The sequence below is a fragment of the Oryx dammah genome, unplaced genomic scaffold (assembly GCF_014754425.2).
Source record: "Oryx dammah isolate SB20612 unplaced genomic scaffold, SCBI_Odam_1.1 HiC_scaffold_26, whole genome shotgun sequence".
NCBI lineage: Eukaryota > Metazoa > Chordata > Mammalia > Artiodactyla > Bovidae > Oryx > Oryx dammah.
Window position 1 is genome coordinate 59,370,584 of NW_024070210.1, and position 24,399 is coordinate 59,394,982.

Genomic DNA, 24,399 nt, shown 5'->3' on the forward strand with positions numbered 1-24,399 from the left:
CTGAGTGACTGAACTGAACTGAAGGGTTTGTGCTTTGCAGTTAGGATATTGTCACAGTGCTTCTGATGGAGTTACCAGTCTCACCAACAATATATCAGAATACCTGTTTCCCCATATTCTCACCAACACAGTATATAATCAAACTGTCTGATTTGTGCTATTCTAATAGGTAAAAAATGATAACTTAAATTTGCATTTTTTATAATATGAGAAAGTTGTGCATCTTTAATAAGTTTGAGGCATTTTACATTTCCTTTTCATATCCTTATTATTACATTTTAGTCATAAATTTATAGGACCTCCTTTAGATATTAGGGAGATTAACTGTAGGAAATAAGTTGTAAATATTTTTTCCAGTTTGTCGTTTGCCTTTTGGCTTTACTTATGTTTTTCTTTGGTATACATTTTCAAAAATAGAACTTATCAAGCTACATTTTATGTCATAGTAGAAAGGTCTTTGTACTCTGAAATTATAAACATTATTTTATGGTTTTATTTTTTATATTTAAATTTTTGACACATCTGGGGGTTAGCCTAGTGTACAGTATAGGGTATGGATCCAACACATTTTCCTGGATGGCCCATTTGGTTGGGTAACTTCTTACTGGTGTCATTCTTGGATTATCTTCCACACGCACGTGGATCACATTTCTGTTTGTCTAGCCCAGAGATCATAGCTCAGATGCTTGTAGAGACGAGGCAGGTTACATAAAAGAGTGAAGAGTGCCAGGTGGGGAGGCTAGCCAGCTTCAAATGGGATGGCATACTTTTCTAAAGAGGCAGCCACTACCCCCTGCCTACTGATATTCCCTTGCAGGGAGCAGGGCCCAGTATTGCCAGATCTTTGTCAAGAGAAGCTGGAAATCCAGATTTTTTACATGAAATCTCTTAATTTAAAAATATTAATATCAGGTTTAAAAAGGTAAATACAGTTCTGGTTGAACAAAATGTGTCTTAAGACCTGATTTGACTCAAAGAAGGCTCCTAATCTCCTTAGCCAAGAATGAAACTTCCCAGCTTCATTTTCCTATAAGAAAATACAACCCCAGTCTAATAGCTAGACAGCCTAGCAGTTTGCAGCTGAAGTTCAAGAAGAGAGAAAAGTAAAGAGGTCTAGATTAGCCAAGGCCTTTGCCCTCACTTATGGAAAGATTCTTTGGAGAAATACAAGCATTTCATTATTCTACCTTTTATCCTAATTACATGGGGATGTGGATGTGGCCATTCCTTTTTAAAGGAAGTATTTCTTATTTACAGTAGTTTCAGGTGTACAACATAATTCAATTTTTAAAATATATTTTGCTCTTGAACTTATTACAAAACAATAGCTATATTTCCTTGCTGTACAACATATCCTTGTTACTTATCTATTTGAAAAGGTTGATTCAGTGGATACTTGGATTAGAAAAATGATCTAAGTTTTCCAACTCTGCCATTATGATTTTGCCAAAATGACAAAATGATGCTTGTTTTAACTGCTCTGCTACTGATTTTGAACCGATTTTGAAGTGTGGCACTGTTTTTTTGTACCTTGTTCTTCCTTTCCCTTCCTCCGGGATGTTGGCTGGCAACAATCTATTGTAATTTATGTATGTGCTCAGCATCTTTAATGGGATGAAATTTATGCTAACCGGGTTTAAAGTTTCCAGAGTCTTCAGTTCAGGAGGGGTTAAGGTCTAGGGATCTTTTGGGGGTTGCTAGTGAGTAGGGCTGGCCCCAAGGGCGGATCCAGGTTTTGTGGGACCTGGCACCTCCACACCGCCACAATTTGGAGAACACCATTAAGAAAACAATGCAAAAATATAGAAAGTTTTACCAAAACGGTATGAAATTTCTGTGAACACATAAGGCCTCGTGTAAGTGAAGGACTTTTAAGTTCAAGCTTGAATAACGCTGCCGTCTGCCTTTTTTGGCCCTACTGTGCGCCAAGGACATTCCACTCCTCACCTTCTTCAGTCCCCACAACACTACGCTATGAAATACATATACAGAAGAGTCATGTAGAACACAAATACATTAAACATCGTGTCCGGCCTGAAAACCCCTTTCTTTCTAACTCCCTATATTGCTTCCCACGACGGGAGTTCTGAGGCTTGAGGAATGGCATCGAGTCAGGATTGTCGCGGGAAAGAGTGTGTAAAACGCAGTCAGGGAGCTAGGGAGTGTTTCTCAAACTGGCTCGCAGAGAGCGCCCAGGAGACGCGCACTCCCGAGGGAAGGCCCCCGCGCCCAGCCGGCGCCTCGGCCAGCTCTGCGGCGCGCATGCTCCGTGAGGGGCTGCTCCGGCTACTCTGGTTAATGAGCGCGCGGCGGAGGGGGCGGGCCGAGCCGCGGCTGCTGGGACCTGAGCTTGGCGGTGGCCCTGGGGCGCTGTGCGCGGCTGCTGAAGGGGCGGCGGCGGCGGCCGGCACTGTGCACGCAGGAGTGTGGCTTGCTCGCCCGACGCGCACGCCCGGTCGGTCCCCAGGGCCTCTGGAGGTGACTCGGGCCGCCCAGGCAGGGCAGCGTTGCCGGTTGGGAGGGCGGAGAGGAGGCGATGAGGACACAAGCTGCCGCCGCCTCTGTCCGCCTACTACGGCCGTAGCGGGAGTCCGGGCGGGGACGAGGCCAGCTGTACCCCCGGCCGGGCTGCGAACCCAGACAAAGGAGGAGCAGCAGCCTGAGAAGCGGGCCAGCGCCACCGGGAAAGGAGGCCGCCGCTTTAGTCGCAGCCGAGGGCCGCTCGGGCTCACGGGCCGCCGCGCTTCCCCTGAGGACGCTGCGCGAGGCGAGGTCTCGGGGCCGAGGAAGCCGCTCCCGGAGCCCCCGCCCGCCCGCCGGCGCCGCCTCCGAGCCGCCTCGGCCGTAGCCGCGGCCCGGGCGGGAGGCGGCGGCGGCCGGTGAGGCTAGGCGGCCCGCGCCCTGCCTGTCAGATCACCGGCCCGGCCCGTTTCGGCCCGCGGGCCGCCCCCGATGCGGAGGCGCTGCCGCCGGGGCCATGCAGCAGGCGCCGCAGCCTTACGAGTTCTACAGCGAAGAGAACAGTCCGAAATGGCGGGGACTGTTGGTCTCGGCCCTGCGGAAGGTCAGTGCTGGTGCCCGGGCGGCCTCGGGGCCCGAGGGAGGTGCCGGGGCCGAGGCAGGCGGGCGGGGCGCGAGCCACGGCCCGAGCCGCGGCCCCTCGGACGCTCTAACGGGGGAGCTGCACGCCTTCCCCGCGCTCGGCGCCGGAGGGCCCAGCGCTTTCTCTCCGGCCGGCGACTAGGGGCTTGTGATTGCCTTTGCGTCCCAAAGGACGTTTTCTCAAGTTATTGCCTGGCCCCGGAAGGAAGGTTTTGTTATGATCATAAAACTGGATTTCATGTTGCAGTCGTTTCGTCAGGCGACTTCCGCCGTTGACCAATTTGTTGTCCTCGGGCTGGATTCGGGCAAGAGAAAGTCCCGCTGGTATTTAGACAGTTTCTAAAACAAAAGCACGTTTCTAGGCCGAGTAATCACTTTTAATTAAATTCTTTGGGGCTGTTCCCTTAGGCAGTTTGAAGGGTGAAGGGTGTCCACTCACTTAAGAGGTAATTTTTTTTTTTTTTTTGGTGATGGAGGTATTTCTCGATTGAGAAATGTCAGTGAGCCATAATATTGATTTTACAATTCTTGAGGTCAATTTAAAGTGCCTCCACCCTTCCTGCCATAGGCGTCCGCCTGTTTAGGAGAGATTTCCCCTGTAAAATTTGGTCATTTTCTTCACTGAGTGCAATTTATTATTTAGAATCATTTTAAGGGGATGAAAAAGGCTCAGCTCATAAAAAATCTTTTTAGTTTGGGTACATCGCTAGGGTGCGTCTGTCCTGTAGATGATGTCAGTTTTCTTCTGAATTTAGTTAATAATCGTACCATTTTTTTAATATGTAATAATCATAGGTTTTTATAGTAAAGCCTTTTGTAAGGTCAAGACTTTTAAAGAGTGTAAATGGGGGCAGAAGAAGATAAACATACTGAGCATGGGCTTTCCTTGCCATTGATACAGATGTAGTCCCTATTACCTTTTGTGCAAAATAACCAAATATAAATTTTAAAATAATAAAGAATAAATGTTAATTTAAAATACTACTCCGGAAAATAAATCTTCATACATTAAATTTCTCTAAGTGAAAAGAAGTAGTAGTATTTTGAAGTAAAAAACATTCTCTCACGTATTCAAGTTTCAGATTTGCCGTTTTTTCACGATTCTTAGGAAGAGGTATTGCCTTCCTTGGGCCAAACATCATGTAATATTTTTTAAAGAATTTGGTGGAGGCGGTTAAGAGCAGCTAGACAGTTATCATTTCACAGGTATTTTAGGTGTTAAAGTATTACATTGACCTTCCTTCCGTGGGCAACCCGATTCTATAAGGAGAGGGAAGGAAATGGCAAGTGTGGTGAGTGGTGATAATGAACACTGGCCTGAGTTAAAAGCAAAGAGGGAAATGCTTAGATAGTGATTGAACCTTCTACCACATAGAAATGTGAATGCAGTTATCAGGTAGGCCTATGTTGTTGGCAGTATAGGTCTCTTACTAGTATTTTCTGGTAGCAAATAGAATTTGAGTATGTGTTGCATAACTTATTCAGTAGGTAGCTTTGACCCTAATAATCCTTCATGCACAGATACAGATTTATATCTTCAGGTTAGTCTGGAAATAAACCCAGGATAGCATCCGATCCTAGTTAATTGCTTTGAGTCTGTTATTTTGCATTTATATGTTGTGCTTGTTTTCTTGGATCTCAGATGCCTTGTAGCTCTCTCTTGCCTTATTCCACAGTTCTTGTATGTCCTTTGCTTATGGAATATATACAGCTAAGGAAATCTGGCCTTTTGAGGTGAATTAAAAAAACAATTTTTATTTAACTTATTACATTACTGCTTTTCTAGAATTGAGGTATATTCCCATGGAACACATTTTTTTTTTTTTATGTTTTTGCAAATTTTTTGATGTTTGTAATTCCAGGTTATATCCAGTTTTGTGGTTGTGCAGCACGTAGGTTTATAGTGCTTGCTAGGTTTGTAGTTCTTGAGGAGTTCAAGGTTCACTCTTTGCAGGATGAGTTAAATTCTGGTCTGTACTTACCACACGTGTTCTTGTACAGTGAGAATTCCTGCCACTTAGGCAGAGGCTCTGTCTTCACATTCAAGGTATCTAGAACATGGCTTCCTTCTTCCAGCTGACCAGATTATTGCAAACACTACTAGGATTAATACTAATAGTAAAAGCAGCAATAGTATTAGACTACTCAGACTTTTCTCCTCTGGTGGATGTTGCCATCAAACATGTGGGGGCTAGTTTCATTAACATTTGTTGAACACATTGTAGGTACTTGGCCCCAAACTGGATCCTAAGGATACAAACATGAATAAAACCAAGATGCCTTGCTCTAAAATGTTTACCACACAGACTAAAAATTCTAAACTTTGAGGTTTTGGTTTATGTAGAACTCAAAAGTTCTGTAAGAAATATCTGTGTGTGTGAAAAGAACAGGTGGTTTAATTAGTTCTGTTAGTTCACTTGTGCATCTTGATGGAACCTTCAAAACAGTTAAAATATAATTTTCTGAAAGGTAAAATCAAAACTGTCATGCCAGTATGAATGAACATGTATCAGTGATTTTGATTCAATTATTACTTAATTTATGACTTATGATATGCTAAAAGCCACTTCATATGAAAACTGGAGGAGGTTTAGTATTTATAGGAAACTTAAAAGAATCTCAAGGTAAGATTGTTGGATTGGACACAAAAATAGTTAATATCCTACAGGAACATAAGCAGTAAGTTTGGGGTTATCTTCCTGCTGATTAGATTTTGCATCTTTGCCGGACAAAAATCTCTTTAAGTTAATCTTACCCGTTTGTAAAATAGCCCAGTCAGTAGTAATCAAGCATAGTGTTGGACTGAAGAACAGTAAGTTATCTCTTTTGCTTATTTTCAAGTTTTCCTGATTTTTCTGAAAATCATACATATATTTGATAAAGTTACTATACTGACTTTGAAAATGGAAGAGATTCCTTTAAACCAACATTAAATATTCATTTCACTATGGAGAAACATGAACATTGAGAAATAGATTTAAGGAAAAATAATTTTGGAAATAGAAATGTGGTGTTCTTTAACTCTTTGTTTTATTGTGCTTTTGTTCTTTACCTATTAAAAAAGAACTTCACTTAGGGCATTTAAATACATAGAGAACTACAGAGGGTAGAGCAATATGACACTACTAATGGATAATATGTGCATTGTTAACATTACTGCTGAATTATGTATCTTACCTAAAAAGAGCCAGAGACGTAATTGCTCTCATTACTACTCCTCGAGAACATTGAAGCTATCATATTACTTGGGGGGAAAAAGAGTGTGGGATATATTTGTAAATGCATCTTATTACCTGTGTCTTTGAAATGCCTGTGGTACTTTGTGCATGTGCTATTTGAATCGTATGCTAAGAAAAGTCAGTGTAAACATTCTACATATGGGGAAACATGCCTTAAAATCATTTTAGCAGATTTTTTAGTCTCTGATATTTCCCTGTAGATGCCTTTTCTGTAGAATATTATTCACCAGGCTAGCCATGGAGAAGAAAATTTTCTTATTATCTGTCATTACAAATGTCACCGAAAGCTAGAAAGAATCAGTAAACTTACCTTGTTCCTGAGTCTAACTTAATTCAGGTTTAATATTGACCTTCTGCCTCAACCATTATAGTTTACTCTTGGATATCTGTTAAAATTCAGGAGATGTGAGAGAATGTTTGAGTTAATTAATGGCACTCAATGCTGGGGGTTGGGGGTGGAAGAGAAGGTTGAAGGTTTTGATTCAGAAATGCCTTTGTACTAATATCTCTTGGAACTGTTTTAGAAGATTGCACTGGATCTTTCCTGGGACCCAGAAGAAAAGCATGGGAGTTCTTTGAGAAAATGAAATTGGTATCATTGACAGAAGGTCAAGGAAGGCTTCTTTAAGGAAGTAACATTAGTGCTGACTTCTGGAGAATATATTTAAATATTTGTTGAGTGCCTCATACGTGCCAGGCAATATCCTTGATACTGAGGTTGTAGTAAGGCCCTGCTCTCATTAAAAACATCTATTCTCTTAATAAATGACTGTAGCAGAGAGGCCTGGGGAGAGAGACAGTAAAGAGGTAAACAATTATTTGAAAAGTCAATAGGAATTAACAAAGAAAGGGAGAGGAAAGATTGGAGCTGTAGGGTAAGGTAGGACCATGACTTTAGGAACTGAGATCAAGTGAAAAGGAGTTGAGCAAGTTGGGAGACTCTTACATAGACTCAGGTTAAGGTCTTTCCTGAGAATAGAAAATCCTGTAGGGTTATTTATGTAACAAATTAATTAGATTAACTTGATCAAACTTGCTTTTTTGAAGAGATCACTCCAGCTAAAAGGAATAGGAGAAACTATGATTTTGTGACATGAGGCCTATTTGGGATTTCCTAAAGCCACTGAGTATAACAGTGAATGTAACTCTAGGGAGTCATTTGGAATTATTCCAAACTAATAATGACCCAAACTGACCCAAGGGGTTCAGCCAGAACTGGATGAGCATTAGGAATGCATTTTAGCTTGCTGCATTTAGCTTCCTGTCAGCCATGATTTAGTAGTCTTCTGTTTTCAGTTTAATTTTGGTATGGTATATTTGGAGCAATAATATTCCATTAAAGTGTTTTATGCTGAGTATCCAAAGCATTACCTGTGTTACCACTTGACATAAATCAAATCTATATCTTTTATATTAATCAGGGCCTTTCTTTCAACGGAGCAGTGGTTTGATTATATCCTCTGTTAGCCTGCATATTTGAATCAGGAAGGAATTTTAATGGAACTAATGGATTTAGCGTTATCTCATGTAGTCACGTTAAAAATTAACAACCTAAAATTCTCTTCTTTTTTTTACATAAGAGCACATAGTAAGTAGAAACTTTTTAAATGTGTAAAGTGTTATATACTTCACATTTTAATATTTAGAGAGGAAGCAACACAATGAAAATAACATCAAAATCAAGATGAGAGCATTAGTATTATCTCCAAGTAAAGTTTTCATTACCCAGTTTTCTAAATAAAAACACTTTATAAACTCAAATACTACCTCTTACTTACGTAGCACTTTGTAATTTTTTCTTAAATGACCCATTAGCAACATTTCACGGTTGATCTTTTTCTCCTTCTTTTCCTCATTTGTCTTCCCGGACACCAACCTCTGATGGTTTTCTCCCTCTCTGACTATATTCCTCCTAGTTCTTCACCATTGTTTATCTCCTCATCTTCCCTACTATAATGCATCATCCTGACCTCCCTGGAGCTTAGTCTTTGAATTTCTGTTTCTATTTACAATAGATTTCTTGAGATCCCACCCAGCCTCATTGCTTCACATATCATCTCTATCTGATGGGTTCCAATATATATTTCTGGCTCAGAGCTCCCTCCTGATCTTGGATATCTAGTTTCTTAACACTTCCATGAAGATGTGTGATAGGCATCTCAACTGATACTGAGCTCCTTCTCTTCCCCTGAAAATTTGCTCCTTTTGTAATATTTCCCACATTAGTAAATGGCTGCTTCCTCATTCTAGTTGTTCAAAATACTGAGTTATTCTTGAATTCTGTGTTTTTTTATGTGTCAGCAAATCTTTTTAGCTCTACTTCACACTGTACCAATATTCAGTCACCATTTCTTACTCTTCCACTTCTACCTTCTGGGAACACTCTAGGACTATTAAAGTAGCCTCTTAACTGGTCTCCTCTCTTCTCCCCTTATCCCAACACATAGTCTTTTCTCAGCACATAGAGGTAAGTGGGATCATGTCATTCCTTTGTTCAAAACTTGTTCAGTGCTTCTCAGAATAAAAGTCAAAGTCCTCTCCGCCTGCTATGCCCTCTACAGTCTGGTATTGCCCCACTTCCCTCTTAACCTCACTGATCTCATTTACTACTGTCCTTTTTTTGCTCTGTTCCTGCCGCACATTGGCTTCCTGGTATCTCCAACTCACAGACATGTTCTAGTCTCAGGGCTTTGTACTGGGTGTTTCTTCTGCCTGGAACAACCTTCCTGCAGATAAAAACATGAGTGGCCCTTTTACCTCCGATAAGTCTTCAGACAAAGATCTTGAAGAGTCCTTCTCTTGGAGCCTGTCTAAACTTCTGCAACTCCTGTTTACTGGAAATTCCTATGTAAATGTTAACAGTGTGTCCCAGTTCAAGCTTACTATCATCTTCCATAAACCAATGTCCCCAGTTTAAATGATCTTGCACTCATTTCTCAGGCTAGAAGCCTAGTCGTCATCTGTTCTTTCATCTCCAGGTTCATGTCTAATCAACACCCAGTCTTGATTCTTTTCTCCTAAAAGGAGCTTTCTAACTTTTTTTTTTACTATGTATTCCAAAAGAATTTTGAAAATTTTGTACATTTTTATGTTGACATCTAAAAATGTTCATCTTTAAGCTTAGTTTCAGAGGATATATTGAGTTGGCTAAAAAGTTCATCTGGTTTTCTGTAAGTTGACCTTGTTGTTGTTCGGTTGTTAACTCTTGTCTAACATCTGACTCTTTCCCGACCCAGGGATCGGACCCACAGGCAGATTCTTTACTGCTGAACCACTCAGGAAGATCTGGTGGCTTTAGTAGCGTGCTTAGTTGTCTGTAACTTCAGTTGACACAGTTTTTTGACAGCTGTCATATCAGTGTGCATTTTAAAAACTTACCAAACCAGAGAATTTTTGTGTAGCCATTTTAGTGTTCAGTGTTCAAGGCTTTCCTGGTGGCACAGATAGTAGAGAATCCGCCTGCAATGCTGGAGACCTTGATTTGATCCCTGTTTGGGAAGACACCCTGGAGAAGGGAACAGCTACCCACTCCAGTATTCCTGCCTGGAGAATTCCATGGACAGAGGAGCCTGGAGGGCTACAGTCCATGGAGTCGCAAAGAGTCAGACATGACTGAGCGACTTTCACTTAGTGTTGAAGGTGGAAGAAAAAGCAACATTTTGTCATACTTTACTATTTCAAGAAAGGGCTTCCCTGATGGCTCAGATGGTGACGAATCTGCCTGCAGTGCAGGAGACCTGGGTTCAATCTCTGGGTTGGGAAGATCCCCTGAAGAAGGGAACAGTACCCACCCCAGTATTCAGGCCTGAAAAATTCCATGGACAGAAGAGCCTGGCAGGCTACAGTCCATGGGGTCGCAAAGAATCGGACATGACTGAGGTACTTTCACTTCGTTTCAAGAAAGGTAAAAACACAATTGGAACACAAAAATAGATTTGTGTTACATGAAGAAGGGGCTGTGACTGATTGAATGTGTCAGAAGTGGTTAGTGAAATTTCATGTTGGAGGTTTCTCACAGGACGATGCTCCATGGTTGGGTAGACCAGTTGGAGTTGATAGTGATCAAGTCAAGACATTAACTGAGAACAGTCAACATTATACCATGCAGGAGATAGCTGACATACTAAAAATATCCAAATCAAGCATTGAAAATCATTTGTACCAGCTTGGTTATGTTCATCACGTTTATGTTTGGGTTCCACATAAGTTAAGCAAAAACCTTCTCAACCATATTTCTGCATATGATTCTTTACTTAAACATAATGAAGATATTCCGTTTTTAAAACAAATCATGACAGGCAATGAAAAGTGGCTACTGAGCGATAATGAACAATGGAACAGATCATGGCGCAAGTGAAATGAACCACTGCCAACCACACCAAAGGCTGGTCTTGACTCAAAGAAGGTGATGTTGTGTATATGGTAGGATTGGTGAGAGTCCTCTATTATGAGCTCCTTCTGGAAAACCAAACGGTTAATTCCAAGCACTGCTTCCAGTGAGGCCAACTGAAAGCAGCACTGGATGAAAAGTGTCTGAAATTAGTCAACAGAAAATGTATGATCTTCCAACAAGATAACACAAGACCACATGTTTCTATGATGACCAGGCAAAAGCTGTTACAGCTTGACTAGCTATTCCTGATACATGCTCCATATTCATCAGATATTGCACCATCAGATTTCCATTTATTTTAGTCTTTATAAAATTCTCCTAATGGAAATAAATTTCAGTTCCCTGGAAAACTGTAAAAGGCACCTGAAATGAGTTTTTTGCTCAAAAAGATAAAATGTTTTGGGTGGATGGAATTATGAAGTTGCCTGAAAAATGGCCGAAGTTTGTGAAACAGAATGGTTGAATACATTGCTTAATAAATTCTTGGTGAAAATGAAAGATGTGTCTTTTTATTTTAAAACCAAAGGAATTTTTTGGCCAACTCAGTGGTTTGTTTTCTAAGTACAGATGTTTTAAAATAAAACATTTAAAAAATAATAATAAAAAATAAAATAAAACATTTACATTAGTGTTTTAATACCCAATGAAACCTAAGTACCATAAAATTTGATGCACACCATTCATCCTTTTAGTATATGTGTATGACAACGTGCTTTCTTTTAGGTTGTTATTGGCTTTCCCATGTGGCTCAGTGATGAAGAATCAGCCTGCCAATGCAAAAGATGCAGCTTCCATCCCTGGGTCGGGAAGATCCCCTGGAGAGGCAACGGCAACCCACTCCAGTATTCTTGCCTGGAAAATTTCATGGACAGAAGAGTCTGTGGGCTACAGTCCATGCGGTTACAAAGAATCAGACATGACTTAGAGACTGAGCACTTACTTTAGTAGTACATAGTTGCTCAAAAGAACATAAACGTTTCGAATTTCTGTTGTGTGTGTGCTAAGTTGCTTCAGTTGTGTCTGACTCTTTTCGACCCTATGGACTGTAACATTCCAGGCTTCTCTGTCCATGGGATTCTCCAGGCGAGAATACTGGAGTGGGTTGCCATGCCCTTCTATTTCCACATAACAAATTTTCAAATACTTGGTGGCTTAATACCACACATGTTTATTATCCTACAGTTACTGTCAGAAGTCCAGACATGGCCTGGCTGGATTCTCTATTTTGGGTCTATAGGCTGAAATCAAGGTTTGGGCTTTAGCTGCAGACTCATCTGAGGTTGAGATCCTCTTCCAAGTTTATGTGGTTATTGGCAGAATTCATTTCCTTCAGTTGCCTGTCTGAGGGCCTCAGCTCCCAGAGGTTGCTGCCATTTCTTCTCCATGGTCCTGCCTGTAATAACTCAATTTACTGCTTCAAGGCAAACAGGACTGCATCTGCTGCTGTTTCTTGTCTCTGGACCCTTTTTTAAAAGGACTCACCTGATTTAGGTCAGGCCCACCTAGGATAATCTCTTCCGATTAACTCAAAGTCAACTTAATTACCAACCTTTGCTATATACAGTAATAGCACAGGAGTGGTATGTCATCATATTCACAGGTCCTGCCCATATTCAAGGTGAGAGGGGTGTACAGGGTGTGTAAACCAGGGATTGGAATCTTGGGAGCCAGATACCTTAGAATTCTGCCTACCATACTCATTCATCTTACGGAAAATATCCCCCCTAACCCAATTGGAAAGGTCAGTTTAGTTGTCAAGCCAATCTGCCTATCATATTTATCTTCTTTCAGACCAAGTCTGACTTAATTTTTCAATTCAGATGAATGTGTTAATACTTGTTATGTGCCAGTCATTTCACTTCTGAATTCTAATTGTAAGATAGAAAGATAAGGTGTGAAAACTTGCTTTAAATTGTTTCTCCTTACTGAAATAAGATGATGTTGGCTGTATTTAGTATTTTTTTAAAGATGCTTTCTTTTCTTTGTTCTCATGAGTCTCCTCGTTTATAGTGTATTTTTTTTACTCTAGGCTAGGGGATGAAAGAAGCAAGATTAAATGAGAAATATTTATCATTTAAATGAGAAGTATTTATCACCATCTCTTTGTTTTGTGTCATAGAATTTATTATTTATTGCTCTGCAGAGGAATAACGACATTCAAGATAAGAGATCTGCCCTTCTTCAGTTAAGTGGGAGGAAGGCAGTTGTGGAGAGATGGGAAAGGAGAATCTGCATTATTTACTCCTTGAGTGCAGGCACCTTGCAGGCAGATCTTCTTTAAGAAAGAGTGCATATGGTAGTTTTGGTGGGATGCTGAAGGATATGAGCATTTGACCCAGGGAGTCTTAAAGTTTGACTGAATAAAATATACTTAGTGACCTTTTCCCCAGGCCACAGGAAAAAGAGCCAGTATTAATTTTATTTTTTTTCTAAGTTTTTCTTAATTCTGTGGTACCTGCTGCAGTTTATTTGCTAACGAATAGTGTAAGTTTGTAAACTAAATGAACAAGAGATAGAGAGGTTTTACAGGGAGGTTTTTCTGTTCTGTACCATTGATCTGTTTTCTTTTTTTTAGAAAATTCTATTTATTTATTTGGCCATCAGCGTGTGGGATCTTAGTTCCCCAACCAGGGGTTGAACCAGAGTCCCCTGTAATGGAAACACAGAGCCTAACCACTTGACCTCCAGGGAAATCCCTTTTTTCCTATCTTTACATCAGTCTACCACACTATTTAATTATTACACCTTTATAAAAAATTTTTGGAATCAGGTAGGTTTAGCCTTCCGACTTTTTTTTCCCACAGTTGTTTTGGTTATTCTAGGACCTTTGCATTTCCATAGAAAATTTAAAATTAGCCTGTCAATTTCTACCCCTCCCCCCAAAAAAAAAATACCTTGCTGGAATTTTGATTGGGATTATGTTGAATTTATAGATTTTTTTTAAGAAAATTGAAATATTAACAGTATTGAGTCTTTGAACCCACAAAGTTTGTATTTTGATTTATTTAGATTTTTAAACATTTGTATCAGCAATATTTTGTAGTTAATGTACATCTTTAGGGTAAAATCTTCTGCTTTTTCTTTTTAAATTGAATTTTAACTCTTATAACTTTCAGTATTTTTAATTGATGTTTGAGCCACTGTGTCCTTGCAGAAATTTTGACAATGAAATAAAGAATTTGGCATGAATAAATACACAGACTGTGTATCCAAGGGATTTATTTTTATATTGTTCAGTTCAGTCGTTCAGTCATGTCTGACTCTGCAACACCATGAATCGCAGCACGCCAGGCCTCCCTGTCCATCACCAACTCCCGGAGTTCACTCAGACCCATATCAGTCAAGTCGTGATGCCGTCCAGCCATCTCATCCTCTGTCATCCCCTTCTCCTCCTGCCCCTAATCCCTCTCAGCATCAGGGTCTTTTCCAATGAGTCAACTCTTCGCATGAGGTGGCCAAAGTACTGGAGTTTCAGCTTTAGCATCACTCCTTCCAATGAACACCCAGGACTGATCTCCTTTTGAATGGACTGGTTGGATCTCCTTGCAGTCCAAGGGACTCTCAAGAGTCTTCTCCAACACCACAGTTCAAAAGCATCAATTCTTCGGTGCTCAGCTTTCTTCACAGTCCAACTCTCACATCTATACATGACTACTGGAAAAACCATAGCCTTGACTAGATGGACCTTGGTTGGCAAAGTAATGTCTCTGCTTTTGAATATGCTATCTAGGTTGGTCACAACTTTTCTTCCAAGGAGTAAGCGTCTTTTAATTTCATGGCTGCAGTCACCATCTGCAGTGATTTTGGATCCTCCCAAAATAAAGTCTGACACTGTTTCCACTGTTTCTCCATCTATTTCCCATGAAGTGATGGGACCAGATGCCATGATCTTAGTTTTCTGAATGTTGAGCTTTAAGCCAACTTGTTCACTCTCCTCTTTCACTTTCATCAAGAGGCTTTTTAGTTCCTCTTCACTTTCTGCCATACCCTAAACGCAAATGTTAGTTGATTGAACAATTTGCACTAGCAAATTTTTTTATTTGATTCTGAGTATGGGAAACTGAAAATATATATGTATTAGGAAATAACATTTCTGAAATTTGTCAGATCTAGGGTTTATCAATTTAAAAAATTAAGTTTAATGCTTTTATATGTGTCTACACAGAAATCTAGCAGTATGATTTTTCTGTTTACAGTGTATGTGTAAGGAAAGACCTTTGGGCAATTTGAAAATATGGTGTAACGGAAATACAGGTCTGACTTGTTAATCTACTGTTAAAGACTGAAAATTATTTTAATTGCTCTTTTTTCTGCCTAGTCTTTCAGAAAAATATGAAAAGTGAGTTTGAGTGAGTTCTGATGTGGTAATTTTATATTTACTGTCTCAGGGTGCTGAGATAGTAAATACTGTGGTATTGCAAAGTACGGTTATCTTTTGTTGTCGTTTTGATGTCCTTTTTAGTATTTATAGCTAGGATTTTAAGATTTTATATTTGTTTTTATGACTTTTCATCTTTGCAGTTTAGTGAGTTTAGCATAAGAAACTCAGATGCTCAGTGTTAAGGTTGCTTTTCAGGTTACTTACTGAAATGATAATCATGGAAAAAATCTGTATCCCAGTTAGACATTATCTTAATTCTCATGCGTAGTCATTTGTACTGAGTGGGGCTGTTGGCTTTTGTGGAAGAATGTTAATAAGAAACAGTCTTATGGACTTTTTAAAGCTAAACTTCCAATATAAATGTTTATTTTATACATATATTTATATGTATTTATACATATATTTTAAATATCTGTTCTGTTGATATAATAGAAATATATGGTGGAGTGTAATTAAGTTTCCTTTTGGCATGTAACAGGAAATATTTATTCTCCCATCTATTTTGAATTTCCAAAAAAAAACGTAATGCCAGGTTTTTTGGATGTTAGTCCTATATGGATTTCCGGCTGCCTTAGTTAAGCTCTTCTCATCCAGACTTCGTTATTGGTTATTGTCTCCAGCTTCGGGTGTCCTTTCTCTCTCTCACTTCCCCACTTCAAATTATGTTTCTTTGTAAGTTTGTTTTTATCAAAATTACTCTTGGAAATGAAAAGATAACTAGCTCTATAAGGCTTGTTAGGAAAAATAGCAGTATCTCCTCACTATTCACAACAGTTTTTGCTTCCTAGATGCAGTCCCTTTAATTTTTCAAAGTGATTTATTTCAGTATTCTGTATCTCTAAGGAAAAAAAAAGTGCTTCTGCTCTATTGACCTTTCTGTTTTGGGCAGTATCTGTTGGCTTCCTACTATGGAAGGTAAGGTTCTAATATCTTTTGTACACACACACATAGATTTACCACATGTACATACTTCCTGTCTCCCCTCCCCCTCCACGCTTCTATCTTAATGTTGGTTGGATCAATATTCAGAGTTTATAGTATTATTACTGTACGTAATGATCATATACTATATGTTATTTATAGTTAAACCCCTTTTTCTTTCCTACTTAACGTTTTATTGAAGTTAATAATTATCTTGTGTTCTTGTTTGTGTATTTTCTATGTATTTATCAATTTAAGCTCAAACTCCCTACCAGTTGTCTAAATATTCTCTCGAGAGTTTTAGATCCATCAGATACTCTGTTAATTTCGTCTTCTTGAGATAGTTTCTTTCACAGCCTCCTGGTCTGCTCTGATTGGACTGGTGACCTTTATGCTCGTTTTACAGATCTCATAATTTTTCTTCACTTCATCCTAGGCATTCCTTTGGCTTTTCTCTTGCATCGGTTCCTTTGTTTCTTATATCCCATATTTTTCTCTGTCTTGATTTGTATGCTTGTTTTATTGTGGTACAAACTATAAAGCTCAACGAAAAAGAGTATGTGAGAGTAAAATTTTTGGCCATGTTAGATCCAAGCATGTCTTCATTATACCTTAACAGTTGATTGATAATTTGTTAAGATCTTATTAAAGGTTGGAAGTTATTGCCTTCCAACTTCTAGTATTATTGTTGAAATCTGGAGCAGATTTAATGTTGTCTACTTTGTGCATGACATGTTTTCTCCCTCTTCTCTGAACTTGTAAGATATTCTCTATATCTCCAGGCATTCTGACATTTTCATTTCTTTCATTGAGATGGGAACTAGGAGGGCCCTTAATGATTTTATATATTGATAATTTCACCCCTTGATTTTCTGTTTGCTTGGTGGTGATTTTCTTTTCAAAACTTTATCTATGGTGAAATGTAACGTACAGCTAGAAAATGCATAAAACATAAATATACAATTTAATGAACTCTTACTTAACCATCACCCAGGTGAGAAAATAGCACATTTTAAACATTTTTCTCAAGAGAACTCTCCAGAAAGTAACCAGTAGTCATCACTACTTTCCTTTATAGTTTCATCATCTAAGCATGTGTTCTTAAACACCGCAGCTTAATTTTATCTGATCTTGAACTTTGTGAATGAAATTTGTTTCTGTTCTTTTTATCTGTCTTCTTTCTGCCAACATTATTTTAAAGATATAGCCACATTTTGTGGAGCTGTCTTTACTCATGTTTTATTTTTTGCTGTATATACATTCCATTGTATGAATATGCCACAATTTATCTACATACTCTAGATAGGTATTTGAATTTGCCTTTCTAATTTGAAGGTATACCAATAACGTTTTTTCTGAACCTTTTTGTTCATATATTCTGTAAATGTTTGTGCTTATTTCTCTAGAATAGTGCTGTCCAAATGAAATATAATATTAGCCACATATGTAATTTAAAGTTTTCTCATAGTCATGTTAGGGCTTCTCAGGTGGTGCAGTGGTAAAGAATCTGCCTGCCAGTGCAGGAGATGAGGGTTCAGTCCTTGGATCGGGAAGATCCCCTGGAGAAGAAAATAGTAATCCACTCCAGTATTCTTGCCTGGAAAATCCCATGAACAGAAGAGCCTGGTAGCCTGCATTCCATGGGGTCGCAAAGAGTTGGACATGACTTAGCAACTGAGCACGCATGTACATGCATGCATGCTGCTAAGTTGCTTCAGTCGTGTCCAACTCCGTGTGACCCCATAGACGGCAGCCCACCAGGCTCCCCCATCCCTGGGATTCTCCAGGCAAGAACACTAGAGTGGGTTGCCATTGCCTTCTCCAATGCATGAAGTGAAAAGTGAAAGTGAAGTAGCTCAGTTGTGTCCGACCCTCAGTGACCCCATGGACTGCAGCCTACCAGGCTCCTCCGTCCATGGGATTTTCCAGGCAAGAGTACTGGAGTGGGTCGCCATTGCCTTCTCCACATGTGTGCATAGCCACATTAAAAATATAAGAAGACACAGATCAAGTTTATCTAAATAACATATTTAACCCAATGAATGTAGTCATTTCAGCATTTAGCCAACAAAAAAAATTATTGAGATATTTGACATTCTTTTTGTATTCTAGATCTTTGACATCTGGTATGTATTTTATAGCCCATCTCAGTTTGGTCGAGCTACATTTCAGGTGCTCATACTAGCCACATGAGGCTAGTGTCTCCTGTATTGGACTATAGAGCTTTAAAAGATATAAATATATTGAACAGTAGAATTGCCGGATTATAGGGTATCATATCTTGAACTGTAGTAGATGACAGCAAAGTTTTCCAAAGTGATAGAGCCATTTTGCACCCCAGTGCCAGTGTGTGTGAGTTCCCATTTTTCTGCATAATTACCAACACTTGATATTACCATATTTTTTCACTTTCTTGTCTGGTAAGTGGGTGACAGATTTCACTGTGGTTTAATTTGCACTTCCCTGATGGCTAAAGAGCTGGAGCACATTTTCACATTAATTGACCATTTGAATTTCTTCTTCTGTGAAGTACTGGTTTAAAATTTTTTTGCCAATTTTTTTCTGTTAGGATTTTCATCATTTATTCCCTGTTGAATTTTTAGAAGTTCTTTATAATATATTCTGGATGTGAGCCCTTTTGTGTTATGTGTTAACATAGATCTTCAACTCTGTAACTTGCCTTTTCACTTTCTTAAAGATGTCTTTTGCTGAACTTGTTTTAAATTTTAATGTTGATAAGTTTGTAAATCCTTTCCTTTATGGATAGTAATTTTTGTGTCCTTTTTAGTAACTCCTTTTCTGTCCTGAGGTCATGAGATTGTTATCTATTATTTTATATTATCAGAACTTTATTAGGTCTTTTTATTTAATCTAAAATCCAACTAAAATTGATCTTTGTATTAAGCATGAATAGGAGTTGATTTCATTCTTTTCTGTATGAGTGTCCAGTTGTTCATTATTCATCCACTTGCCCCACCTTTCCTCAGCAATTCTCCCCCTACCCATTGTGCCACCTCTGTTGTACATCTAGGGTCTACATATCTGTAGACTTGTTTCTGTACTGTCTGTTCTGTTCCATTCATCTGTTTCTCTATCGTTATATCAACATTCTTAAATCCTATTTGTTGTTGTTCAGCTGCTCAGTTGTGTCCGACTCTGCAACCATGGACTGCAGCACGCCAAGCTTCCCTGTCCTTTACTGTTTCCTGGAGTTTGCTCAAACTCATGTCCATTGAGTCAGTGATGCCATCCAACCATCTCACCCTGTCACCACCTTCTCCTGCCCTCAATCGTTCCCACCATCAGGGTCTTTTCTAGTAAGTCCGCTCTTAGCATCAGGTGGCCAGAGTATTGGAGCTTCAGCTTCAGTATCAGTTCTTCCAATGAGTATTCAGGGTTGATTTCCTTTAGGATTGACTGGTTTGATCTTCTTGCAGTCCAGGGGACTCTCAAGAGTCTTCTCCAACACCACAGTTCAAAGTCATTAGTTCTTTGGTGCTCAACCTTTTTTATTTTCCGACTCTCACATCCGTACGTGACTACTGGAAAAACCATAGCTTTGACTATATGGACCTTTGTTGGCAAAGTAATGTCTCTGCTTTTAAATACGCCATCTAGGTTGGTCATTGGAGAAGGCAATGGCACCCCACTCCAGTACTCTTGCCTGGAAAATCCCATGGACAGAGGAGCCTGGTAGGCTGCAGTCCATGGGGTCACTACTAGTCGGACACGACTGAGCGACTTCACTTTCACTTTTCACTTTCATGCATTGGAGAAGGAAATTGCAACCCACTCCAGTGTTCTTGCCTGGAGAATCCCAGGGATGAGGGAGCCTGGTGGGCTGCTGTCCATGGGGTCGCACAGAGTCGGACACGACTGAAGCGACTTAGCAGCAGCAGCAGCAGGTTGGTCATAGCTTTTCTTCCAAGAAGCAAATGTCTTTTAATTTCATGGCTGCAGTCACTGTCTGCAGTGATTTTGGAGCCCACAAAAATAAAGTCTGTCACTGTTTATAATTTTACCCCATCTATTGAAAGAGAAGAGTGTAAAAGCAGGCTTAAAACTCAACATTCAAAAAATTAAGATCATGGCATCCGGTCCCATCACTTCAAAGCAAATAGATGGGGAAACAATGGAAATACGCCGAGTGACAATATACAGCCTTGATGTACTCCTTTCCCAATTTTGAACCAGTTCTTTGTTCCATGTCCGATTCTAACTGTTGCTTCTTGACCTGCATACAGGTTTCTCAGGAGACAGGAAAGGTGGTCTGGTATTCTCATTTCTTTGAGATTTTTTCAGTTTGTTGTGATCCACACAGTCAAAGACTCTAACATAGTCAGTGAAGCAGAAGTAGATATTTTTCTGGAATTCTCTTGCTTTCTCTATGATCCAACGGATGTTGCAATTTGGTCTCTGGTTCCTCTGCCTTTTCTAAATCCAGCTTGTACATGTTCATGTTCTCAGTTCACATACTGTTACAGCCTAGCTTGAAGGATTTTGAGCATTATCTTGTTCGCATATGAAAGGAGTGTAATTGTGCAGTAATTTGAACATTCTTTGGCATTGCCCCTTTTTGGTACCAGAATGAAAACTGACCTTTTCCAGTCCTGTGGCCACTACTGAGTTTTCCAAATCTGCTGGCATATTGAGTGCAGCTCTTTCACAGCATTATTTTTTAAGATTTGAAATAGCTCAGCTGGAATTCCATTATCTCCACTAATTTTGTTCCTAATGATGCTTCCTAAGGCCCATTTGGACAGTGCAGCATGTCTGGCTCTGGGTGAGTGATCACACCATCATGGTTATCAGGTCTTTACGATCTTTTTTGTACAGTTCTTCTGTGTATTCTTGCCACCTCTTCTTAATATTTTCTGCTTCTGTTAGGTCCGTACCATTTCTGTCCTTTATTGTGCCCATCTTTGCATAAAATATTTCCTTGGTATCTCTAATTTTCTTGAAGAGATTTCTAGTCTTTCCCATTCTATTATTTTCCTCTGTTTCTTTGCACTGGTCTTAAGAAGGTTTTCTTATCTCTCCTTGCTATTCTTTGGAACTCTGCATTCAGATGGGTATATCCTTTCTCCTTTGGCTTTTACCTCTCTTCTTTTCTCATGTATTTGAGAGGCCTCCTCATACAACCATTTTGCCTTTCTGCGTTTCTTTTTCTTGGGGATGGTATAGCGGTGCCCTATGAAGTAGGGTGCACTTCATGCTGCTGCTAAGTCGCTTCAGTCGTGTCCAACTTGGCGTGAACGCATAGACAGCAGCCCACCAGGCTCCATCGTCCCTGAGATTCTCCAGGCAAGAACACTGGAGTGGGTTGCCATTGCCTTCTCCAGTGCATGAAAGTGAAAAGTGAAAGTGAAGTTGCTCAGTCGTGTCTGACTCTTAGTGACCCCATGGACTGCAGTCCACCAGGCTCCTCCATCCATGGGATTTTCCAGGCAAGAGTACTGGAGTGGGTTGCCATTGCCTTCTCCTGGGTGCACTTCATAGGGCACTTCTATAATTTATAAAATCGTACGGTCATTCAGAGATACTTCTATTGCTGGGGTTTATGACCTAGTGTTCATAGACTTCTAGTAGGTTTGTTTTATTTATTTTTTAACTTTGCAACACGTTTTAATTTTTGCTTTATATCTAATTACAGTGTTTGAAATGTAAAGAACTACACATTATCTTCAAATTTGAGTGTGTATATAAATATCATTTGTCTGAACTCAGCACATTCAGTGCCGTGGTTTCTTGGCTTACATCTGCTCTGAAATCATCAAGCTTTATAGGTGTACCCAGGGGGCCCTGAGGACGTAGGAAACAATAGCCAGAGTTTATAGTTTTTAAAAGCAAATAAAGTTGGAAAGAAAAGCCAAAGGAAAAAGGTTTGATTCACCTTCCTTGGGTCCTTAGCCAGGAACCTATGCTTTTTTGAGGGATATCTGGTCTGTTTTGACTAGCTAGGCTACCCAGTTTTCTCTTCTCAAACTCAGGGGTCAAACATCTGAACTACATTAGTTCAGAGAAGTTCAAGTATGTGCTAATGTGGATATCAGCAGTCAGGCTGGCCCAGAAGTTGTGAGGTGGGCCCAAATACACTGAAGACCCTTACTACACACTATACAGACTCCCTGGGTGTTCTGGGCCTCAAATTTAATGGTGTCTCTTCTAACTCACAGCCAGTTTTGATTCTGCATATAGGCCAGGTCTAATGCAAAATGTTCTCTTTCTTTTGAACTGTAGGAAATAGTTTTGTAATAGAGTCAGCAGCCTAAGTGAAAAGGGTCCTGCCCGTTGCCTCCCTGGGAGAGTGAGGCCTAAGTGAAAAGGGTCCTGCCCGTTGCCTCCCTGGGAGAGTGAGGGTTGGTAGTAGTCATGCTGAAACTGAAGAGAAGCATCTGACTCACGTGGTGCAGTATTGGTATCACTTTTTAGTCATGACCGCAGACCTCAACCACTTTTCTCAGAAAATGCCTCTGGAGTTGGATCGCAACTCTAAAAAAACAGGGTAGATTGAAGACCAATGACCCAAAGCACCTGAACTTGTTATCTGTAAGCAGAATGGTGTGGCTTTCATCTGAGGCAGAGTTGGGTGTGTAGGAATGGGAGCAAGAATGGTGTTGTTTCTGGGTAAGGGGAAAATGCAGCTCTTCAATGTAATAGAGAGACAGCTCTGACCCACCTCTGTGGGGCTGATAGTGCCTCAGCTCCACCATTGGCCTACATTTAGCCAAACTTCCTCCTCCCCCACCTCCACCCCCAACAACTGGGCTTTACACTCACATGCAATCCACCAAAGCATATAGACAAACCTCTGAGGCACTGCAATAGCTCTACTCAAAGGGGAAAGAAAAGACATTAGGATTATAATTGTCACAGGAAGGGCAAAACCCAAAGCATGTACAAAGTTATGTACATGTTTCTGTACGCAGATAGATGGCTGCCTCTCCTCTTATCACAGAAATTTACAGCCTCAGGACTTTTGTGAGAGTGACTGATATCATTCCTAATAGGATCCTTGTACAAGTAGGTTTATTAATTAACTTCAGGGTATCTATGCTTCCTCTCAAGTTGTATAGAATATTTTATGTGTATATGGTTTTTTGGTGGTAAGACAGACCAGTGGCTTTCAGTTGATTTTCATAGAAAATCAAGTTTTTTAGTCAGTAAGGCATGTCCAACTCTCTGCAACCCCATGGACTGCATGCAGCATGCGAGGTTCCTCTTTCCTTCACTGCCTCCCAGAGTTTGCGCAAATTCATGTGCATTAAGTTGGTGATGCTATCTATCCTCTCTCTCATCCTCTGCCACCCCCTTGTCCTTTTGCCTTCAGTCTTTCCCAGTATCTGGGTATTTTCCAATGAGTCGGTTGTTTGTATCAGGTGCCCAAAGTGTTGGAGTTTCAGCTTTGGCATTAGTCCTTCCAATGAATATTCAGGACTGATTTCCTTTAGGATTGAGTGGTTTGATCTGCTTGCTGTTCAGTCTCCAACCCCATAGTCTAAAAAAGATTAAGAATGACATATATGAGTTAAGAAAAGTTTACAGAAACCAACAGTTTTTTCCCCCCATTTTTTGGTGTGTTTTATGTCAGTATTTGAATAACCATTCTGATAAAGTACTATTAATTATACATAAGATTCTCAGGCTTTTGTTTAATAAGTATCATTTTGCTTATACTTAAATTGAGAACTTTTTTTTTTAAGGTTCAGGAGCAAGTACATCCCAATCTCTCAGCTAATGAAGAGTCTCTCTATTATATTGAAGAGCTGATTTTTCAGCTGCTTAATAAATTATGCATGGCCCAACCAAGGACTGTTCAAGATGTGGAGGTAAAAATTATTCTATTATTTCAAAAAGTCATTGAACCACTGTATAAATTAATTTTTATATCTACATCAGTATCATTTAAAATTATCATGGAAACTAAAACCATTGAAATCATATGGGGGATGTATGATCAATTCATTTTTGTCAAAGATGTCAAGGCAATTCAATGAGGAGAGTAAAATTATTCAGCCAAAATAAGTGTTTAAACAACTGGATAAATTTTTGGTGGGAAAAAACCCTTGAAACCAATCTCAGAAATTTAAGATATATCATAATCTTAAAAATAATAGCTGGAACTATGAAGTTTCTAGAAGAAAATGCAGGAGAATATCTTTATAAGATGATGTTAAATTTTTTTTTACAGAGGACTCAAAATACCATAAATATCAAAATAATAAAACTGATGTGAAGAAAAAAACGATACAAGTCACAGACTAGGTGAAAATGCTTTCAGTATGTATTCCTTACAAAGGGCTTGTATCCAGAATATGTTAAAAAGAGAAACAATTACAAATCCATAATAAAAAGATTCTTTG

General features: G+C 39.6%; 1 protein-coding gene across 1 annotated transcript in view; it reads left to right on the forward strand.

Moving 5' to 3' along the window:
• The first annotated feature begins 2,935 nt into the window (after window positions 1–2,935).
• SOS2 (SOS Ras/Rho guanine nucleotide exchange factor 2) overlaps window positions 2,936–24,399 on the forward strand; it is a 100,120-nt gene continuing 78,656 nt past the window's right edge. The window contains exons 1-2 of the mRNA XM_040226783.1: window positions 2,936–3,064; window positions 23,740–23,865. Of these exons, the coding sequence (XP_040082717.1) occupies window positions 2,978–3,064; window positions 23,740–23,865 (213 nt within the window). The 5' untranslated portion in view covers window positions 2,936–2,977. The remainder of the gene's footprint in view (window positions 3,065–23,739; window positions 23,866–24,399) is intronic.